This window comes from Poeciliopsis prolifica, unplaced genomic scaffold (genome assembly GCF_027474105.1).
Source record: "Poeciliopsis prolifica strain line A6 unplaced genomic scaffold, Auburn_PproV2 SCAFFOLD004, whole genome shotgun sequence".
Classification (NCBI taxonomy): Eukaryota; Metazoa; Chordata; class Actinopteri; order Cyprinodontiformes; family Poeciliidae; genus Poeciliopsis; species Poeciliopsis prolifica.
Genome location: NW_026562379.1, coordinates 10,696,840 through 10,718,567, shown reverse-complemented (window position 1 = coordinate 10,718,567; position 21,728 = coordinate 10,696,840). Strand labels below are relative to the sequence as shown.

General features: G+C 37.7%; 1 protein-coding gene across 1 annotated transcript in view; it reads right to left on the bottom strand.

The window, feature by feature from the left end:
- lrrc75a (leucine rich repeat containing 75A) overlaps positions 1 to 19,516 on the bottom strand; it is a 35,968-nt gene extending 16,452 nt beyond the window's left edge. The window contains exons 1-2 of the mRNA XM_055028510.1: positions 18,325 to 19,516; positions 12,101 to 12,229 (exon numbers count right to left, since the gene is read on the bottom strand). Of these exons, the coding sequence (XP_054884485.1) occupies positions 12,101 to 12,229; positions 18,325 to 18,579 (384 nt within the window). The 5' untranslated portion in view covers positions 18,580 to 19,516. The remainder of the gene's footprint in view (positions 1 to 12,100; positions 12,230 to 18,324) is intronic.
- Between the last annotated feature and the right edge of the window lie 2,212 nt (positions 19,517 to 21,728).

Genomic DNA, 21,728 nt, shown 5'->3' with positions numbered 1-21,728 from the left:
AAACATGAAGCACTTTATCACATCTGTTCACAACAAACTGTGACATACAGAGTTTTTCTGGTATCCCAAAAGGAAAGTAACATTTTAGAAGTATTGCTTTGGATCATTATCAGTCAATTTTTTTTGATTACCTGCAAAAAATAGCTGAAAATAAAATGATCATGTCGGTCTCTAAAATCTGAATAAATCTGATTGTCTTCAGCTCTGCTTCATCTAAAAGCACCTGGCAAGTAAAGTAAAGTCATCTACACTGTAAAACATTTATTCAGGCAGCAAGTCAGGCTTTATGCACTGTTGTTATGAAATAAATACAAACATTCACCAACCCCTTAAGGACCAGGATATTTCAATATTGCTTTGTACTCAGGAACAGGAGTTAGACACTATAGCAGAAAAATAATTTCCAGGCAGACTATTTTAGAAAATCAAATCATTTTTTCCCACAGGGAGTTGTACATCACCTCTCAGTCTGCCAAACTAAATTCTCGTTTTCTTTTTAAATTAAATGGAGCGATAATGAATTCCTGGAAGAAACTGTGAAGGCGTTTCAGAGAACGGACCTGCTACAAATTCTTATTTGCTCTGCATGCTTGGAGATTTCCTCCATGAAAATCATTCTGAAGAACAAAAATGAGTTAAAAGCACTAGGAAAAAAAATAAATAAATTTGTACTTTGCTTCATTAGATTTACTTCGTTATTCTCGACTCTAAACCAAAACATAAGCATGTATATAAATATTGGTATTAGAGGTCAATTTAATATCAATAGAAATTGAAAATCATCCGGCAGCATTTTGTTTTTTTAAGGTGTTGCATAAAAATATTTAGCTGCAGTATGTAAAAAGTTTTTTCAATGAAATGAAGACAGATTCCCATGAACAGTTACTAAATATTGCGGCGGAAATATTTTTAGACCAACCTTACTTATTGGCGTTTTTATACCAAACACTGGGCTCTATTTGTGCTGCCTCTGTTGCCATTTCTTGATATTTAGCACCAGCCGTTAATGCACAGGAGCCAGAAAAGAAAGACAGCAGCAATGATTCGCTGACATTTTGTCTGTTAACCAGCTCCTCCATCACTGTCTCCCTTTTTCATCCACCTGTTGTGATTTCTCTCGACCTCTTTCTCTGCTGATGTCTTCCTGTCTCTGTCTTCCTCCCCTTTCTTGTTCCATTATTGATACGGAGCACATCTGTGTCTTCCCTGTCTCCAGAGAGCCGATGACTCGTCCTGTCTTCCTCTCACTCAATCTCTTCTTTTCATTTTCGGGATGCTTCCCTTCCACTTTAGCCCCTTCGGCTACCTCTCTTATACAGTTAGTTGACACAGAACAAATTGAACCATTACTTTAGTCCTATTTTTCATTGTATGGCCTGCACACTCTGCTAAATTAGTGCTAACCTCTTCCTCCGCTCTGCAGATGAATTGCTTGGATAATTCAATCTACTTGCTCTCGTTTTAGCGGTCAGGAGTGCAGGGGAAGACCTGGCAGACAGCTAACTGAGAATCATGGCTTGCTCTCAGGAAGGAATCGCTTTATGAGCTCCATAATCCAAGAGATGCCGCAGATAACCTATTTCGGCATTTTCTTTACTGCCCATAGTGGAACAAAATCAGATTGGTGTGTTGTGGAGAAAGCTAACAAAATACACAAGAAATAGTTTTCTGAGGCGGAAATAACAGGATGAGACTGGAAACTGGCTGTAAACATAAAACCCACCCTATAATTCAAAATCAATTCAATTGATAAATACTTTATTGATCCCAAAAGGAAATGTTGTTGCATCTCATTCAAATTCAACTTACCAAAGAATCACTTTGAGTCAGAACTGCATTACTTTACAATAAGGATACATTTACATTTTTATCAAGACATTTCCTTGCAAAATTCCCTCTAAATCACATTTCTTATGAAGAATGAAGAGTCCCAAATTACAATAACTGAACAACTTACAAAAAAAATATTTAAACTGAAAATAACTACAAAAACAATGTATTGTAGACAGAAACATGAACCTGCTTCAAGCCTGACTCTAAAAAAATAACTTACCTTCAGACTGACTAAAATAATAACAAGCAATATAAACATATTGTTTTGGTTTTACAAACAAGTCACTGTGTTTGCTAACATTAAGTAAACATTCGGAGCTGCATGCTAGAAAGTAACATGGATGAACCGCATGCTAAAAGTTAAAGAGGAAAAAATGATGCATCTTATTTTGCAAAAATAAACTGACCTGCATGCCAAGACTGCAACGGATCACTCTTACTGATATTTCACCTGTCAGATGTAGAAGATAAAAGAGCTTCAGAAGAGATGCAGTGATGGGACAGATGAAATGTTGTGTGAATGAGTGTGCTTTCTGAGCCCTGTCTGTGTGTTTGGCACAAAAAACATAATGAAACACAAAGAATCAATAGCTCCACAACTATTATTCATCACAGACACAGAGCTGTCAGTGGGTGAAGTTCGGTTCACATCTCATTTGGTGTAAATTGCGCCGTTTTCTTTCTCTGAATCCAACAGGACACAAATGTCCAAAATGTTTCTTTATTCTTACTTCCTCCCCCGATATGCAATAAGGATGATTTCATGCCTGATAGTTTGGTAGACTCGATTAAATTGGGCACCAAAATTGCAACATTTATCACATTTTCAGCTGGTGTACTTAGCTTTCACACTGCACTGAATCAAACAAAACCTGTTCACCTCCTCCCCTGTGGAGGCGCTGCACCTTAGACCACTGAAGGAAGCAACACAAAGAACTCTAAAGAAAACAGAGCACAACTTCCTTCTTTATGAAATGTAAAAAACTGAAGTGGTGTCAGATTTTAGCATTTTTTTCTTTGGCAAAAGAAGCAAGACTTGCATGCTTGTTTTGGTTATATTCACCCAGAATCCCTTGCTCTATAGTTCATTTCCTGCGTTCGGAGTGGTTTCCAGTCTGGTTGACGTTCAAACAGATTTCATTTCAACCGTGAGACCTGGGTTTGTAGACGGACCCTACTTGACGTTTTCCACATCAGGTCTTGATTGTGCATTCACATCTCCCCAAACCAATCGGACATTCTAGGCAAACGATATATTGTTTGATTAAAGTAGATTAAACAACGCTAATGTGAATGATCCCTAGAACTGGGGTTTTGAAACTGTGGGGCAGCTAGCCTCCATCAGAAAGCAAATAAAATCCAATGTGAAGAGAGTGTAAATCTAATCTAAATGTAATAATTGGAATGTGATGTAAACAGCTTGTTGTCAGAGGACATATGGATGAGTGGGCTGAAACTCATTACAGACAGCTGTTGATTCTCCCATTGGAATATTTTGGAACAGTGACATTTTATTAGTTGCCATCATTTTTTCTTACCATGGCAGAGCAGATAATCCAACGATAATCAGATATTAGTCATACATAAAGAAAGAATAGCTGTGTGTCTCTGATGAAATCCTAATGAGGTTTTAAACAATGGGAATACTTTACAACAGATTGATTACAAACTGAGGGGAAAGAAATGGTAAACATCACAAACAGGTTGAGGAAAAACACTTTTAACAGACTCACTAACAGCATGTCCCACCTAATGAATAGAAATATGCTTTCATGCTAATATTAATGCCATCCAGGTGGAAGTGGACGAAACAAGTGATAAAGCGCCGTTTGAAGAAATGCTATTTTGTTGCACTTTAGACAACAATTAATTTTACTTTCTTATTTTGTAAAAAAAAAAAAGAACTGAATCATATGTTTGTGTGCATATTTTGTTTTTGTAAAATATGTAAAAAGGCCCAAATGATTAAATGAAAACTCTGCAGAATGTTCCAATTTTTGAACCTGTTTAATAAGTTAACTACTTACTAGAATAACCACGCGCTGCAGCCCTTCTAAAGCCTGACACTAAGTGATGCACATCATCAACTCAGATTTGATATTTCTCTCCAGTCAAAGCCCGACACAGATATTGTTTTCAAATGGGGAAATCAGGGAAGCTGCTGGAGTCACTCAACCACAGAAAAGATGAGACATGGATGGATGAAGCAAATCAGAGGATACGTTAAAAAATAGACAGGCCTTGAAAGCAGATGAGAAAGTACCTGCAAGGTGTGAAATGGGGAGAATTAGGAGAGGAAAAAGAGAAGAGAATCAGCGCAGTCACAAAGCAATGAACACACGTCTGACATCCTCCAAGAAAGCTGCTGGCTTTTCACACAAAGTGAAGGAGGGAAAGTGTCTGAATATTTTTACACACCTGCTCCATAGCAACATGTGCCTGTCTGTATGCCAGTGTAGGTTTTCTGCATGTGTTTTTGAGCAGTAAATATATATAACCAGTGAGGCTTATGTTCCTTCGTGTGTATTTTTTTTAAATATAGAGGATGTTTGTCAGGTTAGACTCTCTGCAGAGGAAGGCTTATCGCTTAAATAAGATTAGCTGAATAAAATTCAGAAATCCAATCATTTCGGTCTTTCCACATGAGCTTCAGGCTGACAGGTTCCTCTCTCTTTCAGGACTTTGTTGAATTTACCTGCTCATACAGCTACCAGTAGTCGTGACCAAAAGCCTTGGCAGCAAATCAAATGTTTCACAAACTTTGCGGCCTCAGTTTTTTTGGATACCACTGGAGGCTAACAGACGCTCTGTGACTCATCAAAAATGTTGTTTATATGTTGGCTATTTTTGTATTTTAGTACTTATTTGAGTATGTTCAGGAACACAGAAGAAGCTGTGAAAGAGTTCAGTTGTAAGACGTTTTCCAAGAAGCATGAGGTGAAGACTTTCAAAGGGAGACAGCAGGAAGCCTTCTTTAAAAATTAACAATGCTACACCGAAGGCAGAGACTGCAGTACTGCAAGAAGGACGGACAGCAGAAGAGTGACCTTTATGGAAAAGTGACAGGTCCAAAGTTATTGTTGGAAGAAAGTCATAAGAAGTCCAGTGTGCTGTTTGTCACACACTACAGTCCTGGTCAGATGAGACCAAAATTAAACAGCAGAGGAAAGATAACAATGCACATCATTCTGATTCAAAGGTTGCATGATTTCATATTTTTTACAGTTGAGGTCAAAATGGCAGCTTGGACAGAAGTCATTTATGCAGAATAAAACAAACAAAAATCAGAACTTCATTCCGGATATTTTTGGCAGAAGCAGAAAGATCTTCTGTTAGTGTCCCTAATCTTAACACGCCTCTCAGTATATAGTGAAACATGTTGGTGGCAGCATCATGCTGTAGAGATGCTTTCTTTATTAGAGACAACACAGGCTGGTTAGAGTTAAATGGAAGATGGATTTTGATAAAGAAATAGTAGTAATGTGAGAAGAGCAACATCACATTGAAGCACATGTACATATAAGAACGACCCAGTCAAAGTCCAGACCTTAATTCAATTCAGACTCTGTAGTAAGATTTGGGAAACAATTATCCTCACAAATGCTTCTCATCCAAGTTATTTCACATAGACAAATTGTTTCTTCTTTTCATGTTTAAAGCTGTAGATGCTATAAAAGCCTTGCAGCTACCAGCCATCTACCCTTTTCCTTCCACCTTATAATTATGCTCTACTTTGTGCTGGTTTGTCACATACAATCAACAACAAATATGTCAAGGTGTGTAGCTGTAACAGGCTAAAATGTGGAAAGTTCGAACGTTATAAACACTGTTTTATTATTTCTATCTTCTTCTCAAGTGGCTGTCTTTTCTAACACAACATGTCCGCTATCTAACCTTTTTGTCACCTTTGTTCGTTTGGCTCAAAGTGCTGTGAAGCAAACTGGTGAGAAAACAAAGAGCAGCAGTTGCTGCTGGTCAGCGGCAGGTTAGATAAAAAGCTTCAGGCCACAGATGATTCATTTCTACAAGTGACCCGCAAATGCAACATCAAAGGGAGCAACACCTTTTCAAAAGCTGCCCCAATGTGCGGTTTCACAGCAGATCCAGTTGGATTCATAGTGCTGAACAAAAGACATTTTACATCAATTTGTGTGAATAATTTTTCTTTTGAAAATATCAGTGTACTCTCAAATGTGTCTAAGCAATAATGACAAAAAAAACTATTTGGTTTCACCATTTGCTGAAAGAAAGAAACAATCAATACTTTCTTGATAACTGTTTAAGCAGAGAAACACCAGGCCATCCTTTATGAATGGAAATGAGACAAATCCATTAAATGCTTCTTTATGCTTTATTTTTAATCCAGTTGTTCTCTACAGATTATTGCTGCTATGAGATTCTTCTAGTAGTGCGGACACAACAGGAACATCACAGGTATCTCACTAAATATCTAACTGCATCTTTAAAATTAGAGTGCATGTTTTGATAAACATGCCATACATGATTTGGGCCTTTGTAAAAACTAGGGACAAAAGACTTTAATATGATCATTTTTGATTAATTAAATACATAAACAACAAATTCAAAAATCAAACACAATAAATAAAATTTTTTCAAAACACAAAAGTCCCAAGGAGAAACTTTTGTGTCCATCTGTAAACAAAGTGACACTGGGGGATTAATTCTTGCTTCAAAAAAATAATCTGACTGAAATATAATTTCAACGCAAAACACGTAGAAAGACTAATGTCAGCCACCTGACTGGTGAGGGGTTCCTGAAACATTGGAAAGCTAAGCTCATGTAACAGCACTTTGCACCAAACCGTGACAGACTAAAAACAATAAATACGTTTATTTTATTACTTAGTTTAACGTTAGCAAGAATCAAACATGGAGAACCAACATTTTAAATCTTACAAATGTAGAGCAAACTTAGAAAGTACCATCCACTTAGCAATCCAAAACAACTGGAAGCAACATCTAGTTTTATACTTAAAAATATCAGCTCTAAATGAGAATCAGACATGAAGCGCCAACCAACATTTAGCTTTTATTCAGCAACTCAGAACAGGAGCATTTAGTCACTCTTGAGATGTAGATAAAATCTTATTAGTTTATAGTTGTGGAGTCCGTTTGTTGATTTTCTTTTGCTTTTCTTCTATTTTTTTTTTTTTTTTGTATTTCCTCTAATTCATGTAAAGCACTTTGGAAGGTCTTGATACTAAATATAAAAAAAAAATTAGCTTACCTTACCTTATTGAGCTCATATATCTACTTATTCAATAACTCTTTCTCCAACAAAAGGGGTTTTTGGATAAAAAAAAAATTGTTTTTCGATTAAAATGTCATTAATTAATTACCATTTTCAATTGAGTTCAACCACTTGTAAAAACTCATGTCATTTTTTGTTGTTGTTTGGTTTTGTTTAGGAAAAATGAACATAATAAAATCTTTCTGGAACTACAAACTGCTTTTGGTGAAAGTCAGTTTGCTTCTCGTATGGTTTGAAGGATGAGATGCACTTTCAGAGATCACCCGGTTACTATAGCGACAATCAATAGAACCCTGGCTTCCCATTGGCCTTATATGGGCATTTAGGGGATGGAAGTGGAATCACTTCAATGATCCAAATAATGTGAAGAAAATGGAAGAGTTTATAAATCGTTAATGATGTGATGCATTGATTCCAGAAGCTGTGGTGTGGCAGTGGTTCTCCTCTGGTTCCCTGTGAATGCAGGAGTTTACGCTGGTTACTGTGGTCACCAGTGAGCAATAACATGCCCGTTCAGTGTGTTACTAGGATCCAGAAATACCAAGGTTTTCAACATTTATGAATTTAAAAGTACTAAAGCCCCCTCCCACATATGTTGCTGCGCACTGTCAGTCAGATGGCTGACAACCTTCTCACAGGAAACACAAATACTCTTTCTGGACATAAAAAAATCTCCAGCTGGCAAAATATGATTGACAATGGCTGCCCAGGAGCTGACTATGGTTACCTGGGCAACTAGCCTGATTAATTAGCTAGTAATAAACCCCATATAAAACAGGTCTTCCTTTATAAAGAGGAGAGTGATGCTAAGACCTAGTATTTTAGTCTGAAAGCACATAACTGGTATATAAATGTGCTGTAATTTTTTTTCTTTCTGTACTTAATGACAGCTTGATTTATTAAGTAATTCTAATAGTTTTAAGTTGCGATATTGAGGTAGTGATATTAATGTGTTGAGTGTTTTATTTCAGAGATTGGGGTAAATATGAGGAGATATTGTTCACCATTGTAATTCCCAAACAGAGCTTCATTCTCACACAGCAGCAGCGTCTCAAAGATGGAAAAGCAAAGCTTTGAGAAAGACTCTTTCTTCAACATAAGCTGTTAATATAACCAAAAACAACATATTATGAATTAAAAAGTAGAATAATCGGACATGGAACATTTCTAGTCACCCCGACCAACGAAAACGTTTTTACATTTTCAAGTTTCTCTACTTTTATAATTCATCCTAAGCAAACAGGACTGTAAACAAATAGCTCTCCAGAGAGGATCATTAAAGCTGACCTTCTCGCCATCCCTTGTACTGATCTAGGGCCAGGAAATGGGAAACAGCTCTGCAGATCCCACACATCCTGGACACAAACTGCTTAGACTTTTATCTTTGGGTCACTGCTGCAGAGCGCTAATTGCAGAAACCAGCCTGAACAGAGATGGCTTCTCTCCTCAGAAAGACACAAAAAGCACCAGATATTCTGCTGCAGGCATCTTTACAGTGTTTTTAGCAAAAGGTACAGAGTTCTCTGATTTTACTTTTGAAAAAGATGCAGTGCTTTCAGACTTCAAATAAAACAAGATAATATTCATTTAGAAACAACAATACTAATGTTTTAAGTGAGGAAGAGTTCAGAAATCAACATTTGGTGGAATAACCAGGAGGTTTTTAACGGGGTTCAGTGCAGTGGTCTCTTATTTTTTTCCAGACCTGTTTTTGTATTTATGTCTGCACAAATTCCTTGCGCATAAATTCAGAAATTAAAGCTGATTCTGAGTTGGATTCTGAATATGGTGGCTTAAATATGACTTATGCAAGTTGCTCGATTGGCTCATAATCACATATTCCATTTCATCGTTGTGTCTTTTAAACCTTTTTTCATTAGTTCAATGATCCAAATCAGTGGCTGGTTTCAAATGGTGTAATCAAGCGACTCTTTTTCATTCATGCAGCACTACGAAAAAAAACATTTTTTAATCCGGTCTCTTAGCTAAACAGGTTTCTAGACTTCTCATTTATTCATGAAAATCTGTAACTAATCCTCCACCATCTTTCTGTGTTTATACATTTCTCGGACAGATTAATCAAGCTGGTGACAGGGTGACACTGGGCTATTTGTATCCCCGACTCCAGCATTGACTAAAACATTAGCAGCTGACAGAGAATCTTCACATGGCAGTGGACTGTACCCCCAAAGGTCATGTCGGCCTCTCTTTTTGAACGCAAAACAGAAACAGCAGAGAAAGTGACGACTTCACCGGTTGCACAATTTCTACATGGTTTTCCACGAGCCCAGCTGTGTTAAAGGCAGCAGATGGAGGTGAAAGAAACAGAGCAGAAAAGCAGATATGATGGAGAAAGCAACATCCACTGGAAAAAATAGAAGCATTCTCTCTGCATAAAAGCAGCTTTTTGTTATCGGCTTGCTAAATGCATAGCAGGTTAAGTGTGCTGGATGTAGTAGACCTCAGAAAATATGCTTTTAATGCAGCGTATGATGGAAATCTTTTGTAAGAACGAAAGCTGTCTGTACAACAAAACGCAAGAATAAAACCTGGGTTTTTCAGCTTCATCAATCAAAGACTTTTCTAAAGTCTGTTTTGGAAAACGAGACTTTAAATATCAATAGTCTTACATAAAATCTTAAAATAAATTAACCGTTTCTTATCCAACCATTAGATAAGGAAAAAAGCCTAACTTGTCTAATATCAACAATTTGACGCAAAGTAATTCTGAAAAACAGGAAGACAACACCTAACTCTGACTCCCCTTCCGATGTTTTATTCACTCCTGCACTGTTCTGCTCACCCTCTGTCTATTCAGCTATTATGAGCTGCACACAAAACCCAACGTCTCCATTTCCTCTGTGGCTCCGAGAGGTCAGCTTGATCCCTCGCAAAAGGCACTTGTGCACAGAAGCAGATTTCTCAGGTGGATCTCTGTAATTTGAAGCTACAATTTAGCAACTGAGTTTTTTCAGTATTAGTTGGCAAAAGTTTATGAATAATTAACTGAAGTTGACAGCAATGTTTGATAAGTAGGATTAATTGGAAAGTATGTTCTTGAAATCTCTCTGTAAGATTGTCTGAATGATGAGTTGTGAATTGACGCAATATAAAAAACTGAATTCAATATTGATTTAACAACTTTCCAGAGTTATGAGGCTCTGAATTATAAAAGAAATTGGTATCGGTCAAAGTAGCAACTCAGGATTTGTAAACTACAATCGGTGCACTCCTAATGTCATGGTTTATTTATTTTAGAAGACTTTTTATTTCATGTCCTGAAACATCTGACTCATTTTACCAACAACAAACTAGCTGCAGAAAAAAGTCCTTAAAATATACTTATTTAAATTTGATCTTTTATGATTTGGACAAGTTTTATTTATTTATGCACTGTAAAAGATTTGAACTGGATTTGTTTGACTCTTTTAAGTCAGATAAATTTGGTAGGTTTTAGATTTCGAACTGAAAATCTAAAGCTTTCTACCTTACCTTAATTTGCAGGTCAAATTAAGGTAAGGTAATTTTATTCATAGCACATTCAGCAACAAGGCAGTTCAAAGTGCTTTACATGAATAAGAAGGAAATTCAAACTAAACAACAAAACCAAAAGACAGATTAAAAGGGTAAAAGTAACCCGGCAGACAAATTAGCACGTGTCAAACTCAAGGTCCTGGGGACAAATCCAGCCTGCCACAGCTTTTTATGTGACCCTGTAGACTAAAGGGACACACAAATAGAACCGTCAGGATAACATTCTGCTTAGCTATTATTTTATCAATCAATTCAAAGCAGTTTTTATGTATTGAAATGCCAAATTGCATCAGTCAATCACCCCAGTTTCTTGTTAATTATCGTGGAAATTCATGCAAGATCAACAAATCCCTGCACTTACCGGTACATAATTGTGAGTTTACTGTAGATTTTTCACAAAAATGATAAAAAACCATTGCCTTTAAGAGACAATTTATTCCCACCTGGTGGCAGATATTTCTCACTTCTACCCTACTTCTACTAAACAACTGCCTCAGCCTTACTTTATGTCGAATGATACGTCGAGTAATAAAAAGCTGCATTTACATGAGTGCAAATATTTCTAAATTACTACCACAAACACTGTTTTTTATTGCTGGAGAAACTGAAAATATGTTCATTATTATTTCATTTCAAGAATTTATTTATAGTTTCACAGTTTAACGGTTTTCATGAGTACATTCTGGCTTAAATGGCCCTTTAGGAACGTTCATGATCTTGATTTGGTCCAAAAGGAAATTGAGTTTAACCACACTGGGGAGTTCAACAAAGACTTTGTGAATCTGGGAAAACTTGTATTTGGTACAGATCAGGAAGTGAAAAATTAAACAGCTTTCTGATAATTCTACGTTTTTTATTATTGTTTGAATAAAGTCTTTAATTTAATCCCACAACTGCTACACTAACTGTGTTACCTGCGGCTTCCTCTTACATCATTCGCCTGGTGGGAATGATGTTTTTAACAACTTCCCCCAAATTACACATCAGGCCTTTTAATTCCTATCTCCATCACCATCTTTCCCTCCTTCCTTCCTGCATTATTCATTCATAACGAGTGCCGCCATCTTTCGCATCGTCCTCCTTCTCTCCCGCTAACATGATGGCCGACACGAATGGACAAACACAATCAGCAGCAGTTGCCTCAAGAACGCATGCAGACACACAACCACTTAGAGCACTTCCATAACCTAATAGTGTCAGACAAAATGAGTCAGTAGATCATCTGATAGCAGCAACACAGTGAATCATATCAGTCAGCACGCGTGTGAGCATGCTCAGTCGTGCTTACTGTAGTCTGAAATATTTACTGCATATGCTTCATGTTAGACTGTTACTGTGTGAGTGGATTTCATTTTGTTAATTTATTGTTATGAGGATCAGACGCTGGTTTGCAGTAGGAGCTTCGTTCAGCTATGGATGAAGCTTTCAGCTGTGAGGGGTCATGTTGGGGTCAGGACCTACCGTCTTGGGGCAGTGGACGTATCGGGCGAGGCTGATGATCAGGTCGTGTGTGATGGGGTCGACCAGGTTTCTGAAGCTGGCGTAGCGATACAGAACGTCGTCCAAAGACGTTGACTCCATTCCCAGATCCTGCACACATAAAACAGAAACAACATGAACTCTAACCACCTGAGAATGGTAAATCCCAGGGTGCACTGCTTTCTTCTGGGTAGGAATATGAAACAAAAGAGGATTACATCTACTCACAGACACAAAATTTAAAGATCATGTTGTTCCTTTTCTCCAAGCAATTCTGGGTGTGTTGAAACATTGTTAAACACCAAATGGACCTTTATACACAGTGGAAATTGTTTTAGCACCACCAAAGAAGCTGACATCCACAGTTAATAAGCACCAGAGGCTCCATTGAATGCATCAAAAGTTTGACATGTAAAAGCCTATAAAGCACTATACTGTAAGCTTTTATATATTCCAACATAGGAGTGCCAGACATAAATTAATCATTGCCAGTTTTGCTGTTCCTGTTGAGGTGCACAGCAATGGAGAAAAGGTTAATGAGTAAATAAAAGACCTTGGGATTCATCAGCTGCAACTATCTGCACATTATGTTTCCAGTTTCCAGTTAGATTACATGGAAACTAAACTCTTTGAGTACAAACTGAGCGTTGGTCACTGGTGAGTGGGTGGGATAATGGGTGATTTCAGTCATGTACTAATAGGTACCATCAAAAACAAGTAAACAACTTTTTATGTGTAGAAAGCTACCTACAACCTTCTAATGAATCAATTTAAATTTATAAACAGATATGAACTTATCTAATGCATTTTCTCAGATAAAAAGATGTAATTAGAAGCTTTACCTCTATTATTAGCTAATGGATGATATGACACAAACATGATATAGTGGTACTTCACTCAAAGACACTCCACTGCTAACAAAAGGTTATTCTGAAACACATCTATCTGAATAAATTAATAAAATAGTCTATTTCTTGTTGTCTTTGAATATTCCATAACATTTTAATTATTTCAGCTCTTGTCAAACATCTACTCTAATGCCAAAAGTACTGAGATGCTTACAAAGCCAACTACTTTAACAACATAACAAAGCAAAGTCATTGACTTTAACATGGAGTTGGTCCACCATTAGCTGCTATAACAGCTTTGACTCTTCTGGGAAGTCTTTCCACAAGGTTTAGGATTATGTTTATGGGAATATTTTATGAGGTTGTTCGATGAAAAAGCCTAATTCTGATCTGCTTCATTATAAATGTCCTCAGGTAGCAAAACTTGAATGGCCTCCATAGTCACCAGATCTCAGTCGTGGAAAGGGAGATTTGTATAACGGAGGTGCAGCCAACCAATCTGCAGCAACTGCGTGCATATTAATATGGACCAGCCTCTCTGAGGAACGTTTCCAGCACCTCGTTGAATCTATTCCACAAAGGGTTATGGCAGTTCTGAAGGCAAAAGCGGGTCAAACCCGGTACTAAGAAGGTGCATCTAGTAAAGCGTAGTTTCTCATTTTTGTCTCCAACCCTGCTCCATTTTCATGATGTACAGTATGAAAATGAGCGTACGGGTTGGTTTTGCGGACAATTTATTGTCAGTTCAGTTGCAGGACTGATTATTTGATAAGCGACACAGACAGAGATGCTTGGTCTCCTGTAGAAACCTATGATTCACCGAGTTTTTCTTGCTGCCTGTTCTGCGTAGGCGGTGAGGCGCATAATGACAGCAGGTTTGAATGATTGACATGCATGTATTAATTAGCTGCTCCATTTGCAGGTTTCAAAAGCAACAAAGCAGATAGGGGAAACCAACAATTAGTCTATAAAGCAGCTGTCTGATGGCATGTTATGGTACTAACCTGGAACTGAAAAAATGTCTTCAGGACATCAATTTTTTCTCTTCCCTGCAAGTTAAATTCAGAAGAAACTTCTCTTGTTTTAAGTCAGTTACCAAAATTATTTGTATTTGCTAAATGCCACAATAATGAAAGAGGAAAGTTCAAATAGGTCAACTTTTGTGTAATATGTAAGTAGGCAGATCAGCATATATGTCTGTGGGCCTGCATTGCATTAATGTAAGGTGCAATGTGGAAGGTCATAGGTGTAAGCAATAAGTTGTTGATGTGTTTTTCACATGTTGTCAATGTGTTACAAATCTTGTATTTTTGACCTGAACGGACTTTAAAACACCTGGCCCACGCAAATCTTGGCCTGTCAGTGGAGTGAAAGGAGAAAACTGCTCAAGAGGAAACAGTGGATTAAACAGAAAAGCTCACGTCAGTATTTCAGATAGTTAAAACAATAAACTAGTGAATAATTATTGATATCAACTGAAGAGGGTATATCATGATACGTTTTTCAGGCGGGCTGTCCAACCTTACCTGTCAGTATTATGATTTTTCTGAAATGTATCCATTCAAAAAAGTTTCAAGTCTTTATTTTTGACACATATGAGACATTTTTATGTTCTTTTTATTGCTTTTTGCCTTTTTCTTATTGTTGAATCATAAATACCTGTGCCTTAGATGTGGTTCCTGGATTAGTCGTTGTTGCCCTCTTGGATTAATTTTGGTAGACCTGCCACTACTGGGAAAGGTTTGCCACTTCTCCATGTTTTCTCCATTTATCGATAATATTTCTCAGAGTAGTTCTCCAGAGACCAAAATTATTAAAATTGAATTCTTAACTCTTTCCAGATTGAGAAATGTTAAGGATTTTGTTTCTCATCATTTGTTAAATTTCATCAGGGCTGGGCTTCATATATTAATAGTTTTTGACATTTTTGCTCTGCTTCATGCTTTCAGACAGGTTTTATTTAAGTGATGTCTAAATTTTAATAGAACAGCACAAATTAGACCAGGATTTCAGGTGCAAATGAAAAACAGCTACGCTAAGCTATTTATCTGAAGCCAAACCCAGATATGAGGATGCTTATCAAGTCAGAAATTCTGATTAAATTGTCTCCAGTGATATAACAAGCTGAATCAATGCAGAAAAATGATTACTGACACCAAATAATTTTTGTTTTTGGTTGAGGTTGAAAAAGCACTCAAAACCCCTCCCTCATAAAATATACATGAGTTTCCTCGATTGGACTCAGTTTTAACTATATTCAGACACTCAGAGTAATTTATGTGTTCAGAAAACAGTGTAATCTTAACTTTTGTTAGTGTGAGAGCATTCAGACATAAAAGAAGAGGTCTGAACGCAGCCCAGCCTGAACAAAGACAGAACTGCAGTCAGACATGGCGAACGCTGCGACTCAAACGCTTTAGGTAATAAAGGGAAGTGGTGTACTGCGCTGGAGAACTCAGATCTATAAACACTTCACAGCATTCTCACCGAGTTCTGCTGAGAGACAGCTTCATTGAGTCAACATTTTTTTCCAATTACAGAAATTGGGAAAGCACCTCGACCCAGAGTCTGGCTCAACGGCACACGGCTGCTGCCAGTTGTAACTCTCTGCAAACTCGACAGGTTATATACATAATCCCAAAGCCCGCACAAGATGTGAGTACTACTAAATTTGATTCGGTGGTTTCAGCATAAATAAAGAAATATCAAACTGTTCACAATATTACTTTGACCTTTAAAGGAATTGCTGAGTTTATTTTTTGAGAGTGCGAAGAATAATTATTCGTCATAGTTGTAATTTGATGCTGCAGTTTTAATCTTTCCTTCGTGTTTTGAGCTTGGCTTGTTCACAAATACATCTCAGCAAATAAGAACTGATTGCTTTTAAGGTGAGCCAATTAAACTTGAGTTCTTCAGTGGCATTAAACTTTAAGAGTTGACAAGAGACCATAAGCTATTTATCCTGCTGGCACTAAGCTTGCGTGTTTGTTTTGGTTGTGTTACCCAGAATTCCCTGCAGTGTAGGCTAATTCGCATCCTGTTTTCGATCTGTTTGGTATTCACATATGAATTCAAACAGTGCCAGAGTGTGCTTCAACAGAACTGAGACCTAGACGGACCACAGTTCACTTTTTTTTGGTCCACTTCAGAGTTCACATCACACCTCCACAATCAAATTGGACTTTCTACATATAAACACTTCAGTTAAAGCGGACTGAACAGGCCTGGTGTGAATGCAGAATCTGTTAGTGTTAACATGAAGTGGGGTCCAAAAACAAATTCTGTTTAAACCCCCATAAAACTTTGGGCGAGCCCTGAATAAATTCACTCCTCTGATATGCACAGTCTTGGAAGAATGAAATCTATATTTTGTTCAGGCAGCCATGTTGCTCTCCATCATTTCATTCTGAGCCCATTCAAGAATCTAAAGTTGAAGGTTGAATCAGCCTGAATTCATTATAGCAGGAATCAGGAAAAATAAATATCAAATTAGTTCTGAGAAATACTCTGAGTCCTTTTTATCACTCCTATGTAGTTCAGATATTCTGTTATGTATTGAATGAGTGTGAAACATTTAAGTGTCCTTCCATCTCAAACCCTGAAGAGTTCACAGATTTTGTTTCTTAGATGACAAATTTGATCATCTCTCTATGAAAACATGTGTTGATGGAAGTTTTTATGTGCAACAGTAAACATCTCTACTGTTTACTGTTGCTGCCAAAGTGGAGCTGCTTAAAAATTAAATAGAACATTTTAAAAAACACATCTAAGAGAAAAACTGAATGACAATCGACTCTGCATTATTCTGCACTCCATTCATCTTGGTAGTCAGGATATATTGAGAATATGTTACATAATTAAATTGCTTTTACTTAAAATAGAAAAGCAGCAAATTATTTCTTCAACCAAAACAACAAATTGGTTCTTAGAGTTAAGAATCTGGGTCAACTCCACTGACACTTTCTTTGGCATCTTATCAAAAATACTTTAACCCAGAAGAACAGCAAGACAACAATTTTTTAGAGATTTTGACACTATGCCATTAACAGTCTGTTATATTTCCAGTCATTTTTATTTTACTTTTTGGTAACTGCAGTTGTGTGTATCAGATTGGTTGGTTGCATGATATTTTGTTTCTTTTTGTTGTTTTTTAACTGAACCTCGAGTCTGAAATAAAGTTTCTTTCAATGCAATTTCCATCCACTGGTTGCCATAACACTGTTTACCCACCTAAGTTCAACTTGTCATGCTTTCAGTATCTCTCGATAAGATCAGATTAGAAATAATAATAATCCATGCAGAACTGTTTGCGTGAGATTATCAATGACACCATAAATAACCAATAAAAAAATTCAACAGCTATATATTCTATATTTTTGCTTTTTGTGTATAAAAGTCAGAGTAAGAGTAAATGAATGTCATGGATAGATTTAATATAACCTGAACATCACATATGTTATGTAATTTTAGAAGCAGTAGGAGTAATTGTTGCCTTTGTGATCTACATACGAGTTAGGTCACGTGATACATTAATGTTACTTGTTTTTTTTGTTTTTGTGTTACGCCGCCAACACCTTTTCAACTTTTCCTACTCCAGCTGTTGCACTTTCACTCTGCTCCATCCCTTTGTGTCTCGCCACACCCAGTTCTTCCAGCCTGTTGGTTTTTCCTTTCCTGCTGTGGCAACGGCAGCAGCCAGCCGAGCCGAGGCAGTTATTCTGTAAATCAAAGTATTGTTCACCGTAACAGCAAAGCCACTCTGAATATAACAGCTCCGATCATCCAGGAAGGGAGGTGGTTATTTTACTGAGCATGAGGACATTGAATTACTCCCTCAGTTTATTCAGCGTGTAAACAGGCAGTGAGAGTCTGGCTTTTGCTTCAGCGCGTCTATTCAAAATCAAGGAAAAAGGACAAAAAACCCAAACAGAAACAAGTAGAGGTGCTGTGACTGCTGAGAGGGTTGTTCCCACTCTTCAATAAGCCTGTCACAATAATCAATTCATCGAATTAAAGTGAGGTCAATTATTTCCATTGTGATGATTTAAGAATTTCTGAAGAAGGCATTTTGTTTACAGACTTCACAATTCATTTTATTTAGGTTTTCAGTTGTGTTTTATTTTGGATATTAAGATATCTTCCAATATTTTAAAAAATGAAAGTTTATTAGTCTTCAGGAAAGCAAACGTCTATTATTACCCAATTATCTATATTCATTGAAAATGGTCTCGGAACAGCAATATTATAGTTTATCGCAATATTATAGTTTATCGCAATAATTCATCACTTTATAAATGTTATCGAAGAGTGCCATGTCTACTCTTCAACACTGATTTCCACAAACACAGCAGTATCTACCTGTCTGAGTGTCTTCAGCATCTCTGTGGCTTCGTCCTGCTTGCCCTGCTTGGCCATCATCATCATCTCCTGGATCATCCCAATCCGGCGCTGGTATGGTGGCGGCGGCGGCGTCCCCGCTCGGTTCAGCCGGTCTCCAGATTTCAGCATCAGGGAGGCCAAAATGTCCCCCTTCTCCTTGGTGGGAGTCCGTTTCCAGCTGTGCTGAGGACTGGCCCCGCCGGGCTCCTGGCCTTTGCTCTGCTTGGCCCCCATGGAGCTGCCTCAGTATGAACTGTGATAATAAGGACACTGGTCCCACCAAGCAGTTTGATTAATATCAGAGATGTTCTGCTCATTTAGATCAAGTCTGCAGCTGATCACATCCTTGTAAAGCCAGAGGAGCTCATGTTTGTAAAGTGAAGTAGCTGCACAGCTGAAGAAATGTCACCAGTATCACAGCCAAGATTGTAGTTTCCTGCTTCAGACATCAGTTCAGCTCAGGTTGGGAACAGATCGCAGGATGCTGCCTGCAGCATGGCCGCTCAACATGACCCCAACAAAGTCAGGGTGTCCGATCACTAAAGTAGGCTACAGAGCAGAGCGTGGCCTCTCTATCCCGAACACAACTCCAAAAATATCGAACTCCGAGAGCAGCGATCCCCTAAAACAGAACCCGGTGTCCTGGGCTGGCGGAGCAGCAGACACAGAGTCGGAGGAGGTGCTGCATGAGGCAGGGCATGGCAATGTTTACACCGCAGATCAGCATCGTCCTCCTTCGGTTCGGTCGCAGGAAGTCATGCGGTACCTGCATCACACGCGGCGCTCGCCCTCCTCCAAGGTTGAATCTCCATCCGTGCCGGAGCAGCGAGCTGGACGCGGCCGCATCAGCGCCTCGGTCCGCGGGCTGCGCAGCGGCTGCAGCTCCGCAGGCTCGGCTCTCCTGTAGGGGCGAGTCTGTGGTGTCCCCGGGCTGGAAGTGAATTATGCATCGCAGTCTCTGTTCAGCTGAGAGGGGGGGCGACTGTACATGAGCTCAACTCCTTTAAACACACGGAGATGGAGAGAAGGAGCAGGAGGAGCGGAGGGAGCAGCAACACGGACGGGAGGAAGAGAGAGGAAGCAGAGGGAGCTGCAACACAGTCGAGCTGGCGGTTTCTGGGAGTCTCTCCTCCGATTCCCACTGAATGCAGCGTTTTGTTGTTGTGCTGTACATGAGCAGTGGCGTTTGTACTGCAAGCATGAGTCACATCGCTGAAATCCTTTCGCAGTCTTCAAGTTAAATCGACAAATAGAGGAACGAAAGTGTCACACTTTTATATATTACCAGGGCCGACCCAAGGTTATTAGAGGCCTCAAGTAGAATGTTATTGGTGGGCCGAAGTGGGCTCACCAGCTGACATGCTTTTAATATTGACCATGCTGGAACTTTTGAAGGGTTTTTTCCCCTTCATCCAGCATTTCACATGTTTTTGCAGATGAAGTGAACTAATGAAAAATAATGTACATTTGACAAATATGAGGCTAATTTTACATTATTCAGAGCTCTTGTGTGTGATCAATTTGGCCACAAATGTGGTCTAATTTCTCAATAGTGTACCAAAAAAATTTCAAAGGTCATACAGATGCAACCATGTCTCATCAGTACGACCAACTATATGAGCTATTTGAGGAGAAAAATAAACTCTCCAACACTGGACATCTCCCTGTAGTTTAACGACAGACAAGCATTAGGCCTATTTTGTGGTTTAAATCAATCAGAAAAAGAAAACAGCAGAATCAATTTAACTAATGAATGATATATAGAGTTGGTATTTTAGAGTGGTTAGCATATAGCATTCCAAATCTCTTAGCCATTTTACAGAACATTTTTTCTTATGAATGGAATTTTTTTTTTTTTTTTAACTATTTCTACTTTTCTTTTCTGGCATTAAACTTTTATCTTTATACTTAGTTTAGCCTTCATAGTATCTGTTGAAAGTGTCACTCTATATCTAGATAAATGGAGTCTTGTTCCCTCAATCACGGTTGCCAGATATGACTGAGTTCCCAGCCCAAAAAATGTAAAGTACATCCAAACTCGATCAAAACCAGCCCAAATCTCAATCTTTGTTGAATGAACATGCATAACAATTACATAACAAATAACACTCAAGTAAACAAAAAAAGGTTGCAGACAGGCTCACCACAAAATATGCAAATCAGGCAACCAAATAACCTACACACAAAATCCCTTTCCTAGCATGTTGCTATAGCAACTCCAAAGGAGTTATCAATAGCCTATTGAAATATATTCTAAATTCAAATTGAAAAATACTTTGTTGATCCCAAAGGGGAATTAAATAAATATAACTTAATATAAAATTTCAATTTAACATTTCTTTTTTACACACAGGAAACATTTTTAAATTGATAAAAATGAATCGAGATCAGTCAAATAGCATAGAAACTGGCTCTAAACAATTCAAAAATAAATGAGCTGAAAAATAAAAATAAAAGCGCACAGACGTGGCATTTTCTCAAAAATGTAAGTTATTTACTGTTCTGCCACATAATCACAACTTTCGTGGAATTGTCCTTTCTAAAAACTTACCCAATGTTATGAAAAACAGCCTAAATTTTATAAACACACCCAAAGCTGATTTTTTCCAACACAATCTGGTGCCGATTCAATCTGGAAACACTGCAGTGTTATTGTCAATGTGACCTGGTATCGTCCATTTTGGTCTAAAAACTAATATTTGACCTTCCAACTGAGCTAACCATGCTAAGCTAACACTGTTAGCCAAGCAATTTCTAATTTTATCTCTTGTCAAAAACAAAACAAACAAAAAAAGACAAAAACAAAAAAATATATGTATATATATAAATACATATGAAAGGTTATAACGTGCATATAATATTATCCAGACATAAAAAGTTAATCGAAATTTTTAACGGGTTTGTATGGTATAACAGAACATTTATCTAAATAAAGTGGTAAAACTAACTGACCAAACTGCTAAGTGGGTTGCTTGGTAACGGGCAGTGGCCACTGATCAGGTTTTTTTTTTTTTTTAACAGATCAGTTTCCAGACACTAATAAAAAGTATCAGCTGGTTTCTAAAGCAGAAGTAGTTGAAACGTGCAAAAGTTTAACTACCTGAGTTGGCGATGATTTTACAGAACTGGAGTCCACTACATGCCTTAACAAAGTTTTAATTAGCCTATTTAGGCTCCTCTAATCTCCTTCTATAATATTCCTTACTCGCTAATCATTAAGTGAAAATTGAGTTTTAGTAAACATTTTCCTTTACTTATATTTTAACAAGGTTTAAATCGATTATTAAGTTGCCTAAAAGTAAGCATGCACATCTCTTGAGCTTCAAAGAAACTTGGAAACGTTTTACCTGTGGAGTGACTCTACTGACCTCTGGTGGTGGTGA